The sequence below is a fragment of the Apaloderma vittatum genome, unplaced genomic scaffold, assembly GCF_000703405.1.
Source record: "Apaloderma vittatum isolate BGI_N311 unplaced genomic scaffold, ASM70340v1 scaffold3657, whole genome shotgun sequence".
NCBI lineage: Eukaryota > Metazoa > Chordata > Aves > Trogoniformes > Trogonidae > Apaloderma > Apaloderma vittatum.
Window position 1 is genome coordinate 51,867 of NW_009725572.1, and position 7,632 is coordinate 59,498.

A 7,632-nucleotide genomic window follows, 5' to 3' on the forward strand; every position below is an offset into this window, starting at 1 on the left:
TGTGGTCCTCTTCCTTGCCTTTGCCTGGCTCTGCCTCTTCAAGAACGCTTTGGGGCAGAGCTTTTTTGTTTTCTCACGGCTGGAGAGTGAAGTCCTGGTGGCGACGTGTGTGATGGCCCCGCTGGGCTTGAGCAAAGTGCTGTCAGCAGAGTGAGACAGTGCTGGGGGACCCCAACCACTTGCAGCACTCTGAGCACATCTTCAGATTCAGTCATGTGAAGGTCACACCTCTGGGCCCTGAGCTGTGAAATAACCCCATCAGGCACAGTGTAAGAGCACTGGGAGGTTCCTTGGTCCACATTTGCCCTATTTGTTACCTGCAAATGTCATCAGTTTTGATTTGTGTGCTTGCCCTTCTGCCTGAATCCCAGCTGCCGATGATCTCTGCTGGGTAGAAGTAGCAGAGCTCAGTGCCCTGTGCTGCCCCATGGAAGGGGTCTGCACCAGGGGATGCTCCTCTCTTCAGGAGAGCACAGTGAACCCAGCACAGCGAACCCAGTTTCGTTAGGGTATCTGTACAACTGTTGGTAAAAACAGGGCTGTGTTTGGAAGTCGTGTCTGTGGAGTGTGCAGGGGCTTTGAGAAGCTTCTACCCTGGACCTGTGCAAAAACAGTGACCAAAGCAGATGAGAGAGGCAAGATCCGTAGTGGTGTGAGCTTGTGTACCACATTCTCCCTCATTGACTTTATTCTGATACGCAAACAACCTTTAATTAATTCCTCTAGCAAACTTTCCTGATGGGAGAGGTGCAGTAACAAATCCCTCTGTGAGCGGTTGGCATATAATGTTTGATTTATAATGTTTGATAATCTAACATTTCTACAGAAGATCCTTGATGCTCTTCTGCCTTCATGTCTTCTGCAGGATGCTGGAGTATTCCCTGGACCTGCAGAATGTCAGCTTCTCAGCCGTCCGCACCGTCCGTGTCCTGCGGCCGCTCAGGGCCATTAACAGGGTCCCCAGTAAGTGAGATCCTTATTACTCCCAGTTGATGCAGGTGTTCTGCACCTGTGCCCCAAAACCAAAAGGACAGAGATGCTTCCAATTCTACATTGCAGCTCAAGCGTTCACCCAAGCCTGGCAGCGCTGGGTCCTACCACTGCTCTGTGCCAGTCACTCTCCTACTTTAACCAATGCTCCTTTTGACACCTGTAGCATCAGAGATGAGCCACCAGCCCAAAAGATAACCAGAACTATCTTCAGACACCTTTTTTCCTCGTCTGAGGAGGGTCTTAGGAGGTTGCTAAAGGGAAGGGATAGAGGTGAGCCAACAGCCTTTGCCAGGCGGCACAGGCAGAGGGGTCTGAGCCATGCTGCTCCCACCCTTCCTGTGCTGCCTTGTCCCTTCCTGGAGAAATTGGGGTGAGGAAATCTTGCTGTACCTGGAGACAACCCCGAGAGGTGCTGAGGAGCCTCCTCTTGGAGCACCTCTTGCTCTGCTCCCCAGAGCTAGTCCATACAGCCCCAAACCCCAACATCTCCAGACCAAGCCTGGCTGGGGTGGGAGGTGGCTGTTCAGTCCTGGCTGATCAGGTCATGCAGGAGGATCTCGGGTCCCTCCTTGAGCAGCGGCGGGGGGGGTGTGTTGCCTGCTCCTGCACAGACACTGTACACATTGGGGTGTCAAACCTAAGTACATCAACAACAGAAACGTCATTTTCGTGGTCCTACAATCCCAGATATCTAATCCTGCATTGTTTTAATCAAATTAAACTCAAGTCTGAGCTCCTCTGTCTGAACTAGCCCAATGTCTTGACGAGAGCTAATCGGCGTCAGTTCTGCCTGCCGAGGCTGCGGGTGCTTGCGCTCTATTGATTTTTCTGGTCCTGACTCTTGAACCTAATCTGCCTTTGCTGCTGCTGTTTCAATCATTATGGTAGCTTTGGAATCTTGTTTGCAAAGTTGGGGGTTTTTTTGTTTTTTTTATCCCCACTGCTGAACTGATGGATGGCTGAATTTATCCACCACTGTCTAACTGGGGATGTAATTCACTTAATGTATTTTGAAATCCCGGGTAATTTATCTTGGCTTCTCTGCAACATAGTTACAATGGGATAAAAATGTAAGGTGGGAAAAAAAAAAGGGGACTTTTGTATGATGATAAATGCAGTAACCACAGAAAGTCATTTCAGTTAATTAGGAGTTGACGCAAAGTGGTTGTTCCTCAGTAGAGGAGTAGGAGAAAAACCGTGATAGAAGAGGTGACAGCATCAGGAAGAGAGAAAAAAGTCTTCTTGAAGTACCAAAGTAAAGGGTGCAACAGTAAAGCTTTCTTTAAATGAAAATCAATATAAGCAAGTGAGAGAATGCAGAAGATGGGGAAAGAAGGAGAGGGAGAGATGAGCAGAATATTACAGAGACGTCAGATGAAATCAATTTTTTTTGTGTGTAAATGTCAAGTTGAAGTCACCATCAATTCGTCTTTGTTACAGAACTGGCTGTTCCTGAACTTGTGAGAATTAACTGCCAGAGAGAGTCCTGTATTTTAAGGAAAAGAGAGGATTTAGGGTAGATGAGGGGAATTAGGAGGGAGGGAAGGGAATTTTAATACATACTGAGCGGGGAAGGAAATGCCACTGCGCGAGGGAGAACATCAGGGTTTGGTCTCAGGGAAGAAAGGAAACACAGAGGTGCTACAAAACTGTAGGAAGAGGACTTGAGATGGAGAGTGAGGGGAGAGGAGCAGGGAAGGTAGGTCCTACACCGAGGAGCACAGCACGGGTAACGGGGGCTATTCCAGGGGTTTTGGGGGCAGCCAGAGGGGACTGGGGAGCTGCGTGTGTCTGCAAGCCGTGTGTGGGTGACAAGGACGGTGATTGGGAAGGCAGTGGCTGTCAGTGGAAGGAAAAGTATGGATGGAAAGGAAAAGATCAGGAGGTCACAGCTAGATTAGGAAAATTCAGTGTGGACTTTTCCTCTCCACCTCAGGTATGCGCATCCTGGTGACGCTTCTTTTGGACACGCTGCCCATGCTGGGGAACGTCCTCCTCCTCTGCTTCTTCGTCTTCTTCATCTTCGGCATCGTGGGAGTCCAGCTGTGGGCAGGTTTGCTCAGGAACCGCTGCTTCTTCCCCGAGAACTTTAGCATGTGAGTCTGCGTGGGCAGCAGAGGCCCGTCCAGCTCGGGCGAGCCTATCCCTTCAGGAGACAAGGATATCCTCCACGAAAAAGCCCTGGTCTTCTGGAAATGCTCCTTGCTCCTAAATGCCACCACAACTCCTGCTCAGGCACACACAGCAGGAACGGAGCGAGCTGGGACAATTTGCCCTTTGAGTTCTGCAAGGCTGTCCTTAACCCTCGGCCAGCTCTTGGGAACCTCTCTGATTGATAAGAGCCTCCAGAAAACGCCTGAGAATCAGAGTTCAGGCTTTCTAAATTCAGCGTATCATTAACGCGTGACCTTTTCTGCATTTGTCAAGATGTTGAGGTCTGAATCCTGCTCAGCGGCTGCTGGTGTTGGGGTGGCATTTGCAGTCCCTCCTGAACGCCAGGGAAAGTGGATGGAGCTACTACCACATTTTGTGATGCGAGATCCTTTTCAGTCTCAGAGCAAGAGAGAGTCCCTGTCTCAAAGTGTCAATTTGCACAGATCCCTGAATTTTAGAGGCCAAGAGGACTATTGTGATCAAATGAGGGTTTGTAGCACCCAGCAGTTCCCTAGCCAGCCAACTTTCCGGATGTAGGAGTATTTGAATAAGAGTTAAAATACCTATCGGCCTCTTTCAGACCAGGATTTCCATACCTGTTGTCCTACCTACCTGCTTCTTTTCTACCACCTCCCTCCCTTTGAAGGCTAAGTAACTGCCAGCCCTTGAAGGCTTCTCTGCCGAGCTCCAGCACCCCTGTCACCATTCAGTGGATCCCTTTTAAATATTGGCTCCCCAGAGTTGATCAGGTTAGACCCACACCTGGATGGAGAACTCCTGCAAGCCCAAAGCCTCTCTTGGGCTCATCAGGACCATGACGATGCTGCTGTGGCCAGGCTGGCTCTTGGGTCTGGAGCTGGAATTTTTACCCGCTCCCATGCATCTCCTAAGGAGCTGCCACCCCTCTTCTAGGTTGTGTCCTCAAAGGGTAGTTGGGAGAGTCATTACCAGGGCACATCCCTGTTAAATAAATGGCAGCAAAGCGGAGGGACTGCTTCACCACTGACTAAATCAAATAGAGCCACAGGTTTGGGTGCTGTTTAATGGAGCCAGAATTCCAGGGGTTTAGATAAGCTTTGAAGAGTATTAAAGGCAATTCTACAGGAATTAACTGGGCTGAACTAGGCTTAAAAATCTCTTTGCAAGCTTTAGTGAAAGTCCTGGCAGCATTAAGGAGATAGCTGTGTGCAGAGCAAGAAGCCAGTTTCTGGCTGACCATGGGTTGTTTCATCTCCCTGAGGAATATTTTTGCCTGGGTTGCTGTGGTAAGGCCACCCTCAGAGGGAATTTAGAGCTTATCTATGGGCTGAACAGGCACTGGGAAATGCAGATGAGGGCCCTGTCTCTGTTTTTTAGGAAGCTTGGGAGGTCCTTGTACATAGAGTCTCCTCAAGCGATTCTCAGCATCTCCAGAGCAGGAGATACAGGAGCTTAAACTGACTGATTTCCATCTTACTGCAGCAAAGACATTTGAAAGAAGCCCAGCTAGGCTGAATCCTCCGCTTAGTGCCCCAAAAGTCAAAGCCAGTGCACTTCCAGATGAGTGACTCTTAATAATGCCATTGGGAGAGGGGAGTGCTGTTCCTGAGTGGCCAAGTGCCCTGCCTCAGTTTCCCAAAACCCACTTAGGAACATCATCTCACCCAGTGAGGCTGCAGAAAGTCTAACAGGATCCCCTTTAAAAAAAATAAAATATATATATGTGTGTGTGTGTGTGTTTAAGATCCAGCATAACAGATGTGAGATTTTGCTGTTTCAGTTGTTACCTTGCCAGATTGCCTGCAATCAGTGTGCAAACCCCAGCCCCATCTGTCCTCTTTCAGCCCCTACACGGTGGATTTGGAACGATACTACCAGACGGAGAACGAAGATGAGAACCCTTTCATCTGCTCCCAGCCTCGGGAGAATGGGATGCGCTACTGCCGGAGTATCCCGACGCGGAGGGAAGAGGGTCTCGAGTGCACCTTGGATTATTATTCCTACAACGACACCACCAACACGTCCTGTGTCAACTGGAACCAGTATTACACCAACTGCTCTGCTGGGGAGCACAACCCCTTCAAGGGAGCCATTAACTTCGATAACATTGGCTATGCCTGGATCGCCATATTTCAGGTGAGCTCTGTCAGTCAGCTGTCACAAGGTGGGGAAACAGCTGGCTGTGCCCCACAGCGTGTTCCCAGGGGCTGTGGAATCGCATGAGCAAGCACTTATATAGTAGTCCAAGAATGGTCAGAATGTCGGGGGTACAATTTGATGCCCGCCTTGAAGATGTGTCCATCTCACGTGCAGTGGAGAAAACCCCGGTCTCCAAACTCTGTGTGTGTGCTGTGAGAGCATCCTGATGTGAAACAGAGCCCAGAGACTGCTCTTTCTTCCTCAAAATGCAGTAGTGAGCTTCAGGTCGTCCTCTAAAAGAAGGACTGGATTCAGCCTGGGCAGCTGGTAACGTGGCTATTCGCAGTGGCAGGAGCAGGATTTGGCTCCTCAGTGTCTTGTGCTGCACAAAGACCATCTATGGAGTGTCAGAAATGACCCAGCCAAGAGAAATGTTGCTTGTGCACTTGGTGTTGTAACTGAGCATTGATGGGTTCATTTTCTCTTCCTATCCTCACCAGGTCATCACGCTGGAAGGCTGGGTAGACATCATGTATTTTGTCATGGATGCACACTCCTTCTACAACTTCATCTATTTCATCCTCCTGATCATTGTGAGTGGCCTTAGGGGAAAAGGGGGATCCTCTTGGCACTTGAAGGGAGCAGAGTGGAGTGACTGGGAGGTACAGGGCAGATAATACAGAGAATATCATAGCTGAGGTAGAAACCAGCTTGCTGGAAGACATAGAGCTTCAGTGTGGCACTGTGCTGCAGCTGCATTTTGCTGCACACATGAAGGAAGGATAGAAGGATGTGCTAAAGCTGTGGTAGATACACTTCTGCTACTGCTGCTTCTTCTACGACCTCTTCCCTTGTGCTCCAAGGTTGCCTCTCTTAGTTGCCACCTTGAATTTAATTTTAAATGTAGGCAAAACTGCCCCAGTCAGGCTTTGAGCTGTGGAAGGGGAGGAGGCTGCCCAGTTCTCCCATATCGAAGCACCAAGCTGGCTGGTGTCCTTGGTGCAGAGGGGACATTTTGGGAAAACGATCCCAAACTTTGGAGTGCACATTAAGAAAGGAGGGAAGAGATTACTGCCCACAGCCCACCCACGCCTCACAGCATCATCTGAGACCACCCACAAAGGAGCCAACAAAGAATTTCTGTAGGGTGGGCTCCATGATGGGCTTCATCTATGCAAGCAGAATTGTCTACTGTGACTGGCTGAGCTCGTTGTCTAGACTCCCTTTATTGTCAAGGGAAAAAAATAGGTGCTTTAAGGAGGTGATTCATCTCTTCCGAAGGTAGACATCCAAAATAAATTAGATGCATTGCAGACTTGATGTGCCTATTTCTCTCTTGACTCTGAAGGATCATTAGGTGCCTCACTCAGATGTAGCTGAGATAAGTGAGATGAGTCCCTTTCTTGCTGTCTAATTGGACTAAGTCCAGCAAAATAGCTGCACGTTGTCCATTAGGCCATTGTGGGGATTTCTGCTCCTCATCAAGCCGAGACTCAAACCCTGACGAGAAGGTAGGAGGTCGTTTAGTCTGTGATGCTTTTTCTAGCTCATCTATTAGCTTCCCCAAAAAAGAAACAAGCATCCCCAAAATGATGGAGAGGAAGAGCAAGCAGTACTTTTCCAGATGCTGTGTGAGTACCGCGAGCAGCGTGTGATAGCCCGTTAGCACGTCAGTAATGCTCTGGGATCCAGGCTGGGCTCCACAGAAGGCAGAACCTCCTGAAACCCTGGTTGGAAAGAAAATCTCTGAGCTGTGGGTACAGACTGCTGATGCCCTTGCGTAACAGTCACCCGCAAATCCCGTTAGCAGGGGAAAGGGATCTGCTCGCAAGCTGCCCACACACTGCCAGAAAAAAAATGCTCCTATCAGGGAGGCTCAGCGCATCCATCGTAATGCCACTAATTGCGATAATTACAACCGCTGTCTGCGGAGAGAGAAAAACACCATCTTAAAAGAGCAAAAGGTTTTTGTCAAAATAATCTTCTCTCCTCTTTGATCTCTGATGTCCTCTGTGGCATGCTGGCGTGGGAGAACCCGGGGCGGGGGAGCCAGCCCCTCCGCGGTGGTCCCTGCTGGGTGACGCAGGGCGTGGGGCTGGCTGGGGGTTGCCCCTGACCCTCTCCTTGTGGCGGGGCACGGGGTGGGCATGGCCACACTGAGGTGGTTGATGGTTCCCGTCCCCTTAGGTGGGCTCCTTCTTCATGATCAACCTCTGCCTGGTGGTGATAGCGACGCAGTTCTCCGAGACGAAGCAGCGCGAGAGCCAACTGATGAAGGAGCAGCGCGTACGCTACCTCTCCAACGCCAGCACCCTCGCCAGCTTTTCGGAGCCGGGCAGCTGCTACGACGAACTCCTCAAGTACCTG

General features: G+C 49.9%; 1 protein-coding gene across 1 annotated transcript in view; it reads left to right on the top strand.

Annotated features, from left to right (window-relative positions):
• LOC104276571 (voltage-dependent T-type calcium channel subunit alpha-1G-like) overlaps nt 1-7,632 on the top strand; it is a gene marked incomplete at its 3' end in the record, with an annotated part of 43,098 nt that overhangs the window by 8,587 nt on the left and 26,879 nt on the right. The window contains 5 exon segments of the mRNA XM_009872943.1: nt 866-963; nt 2,930-3,089; nt 4,971-5,262; nt 5,766-5,858; nt 7,453-7,632. Of these exon segments, the coding sequence (XP_009871245.1) occupies nt 866-963; nt 2,930-3,089; nt 4,971-5,262; nt 5,766-5,858; nt 7,453-7,632 (823 nt within the window).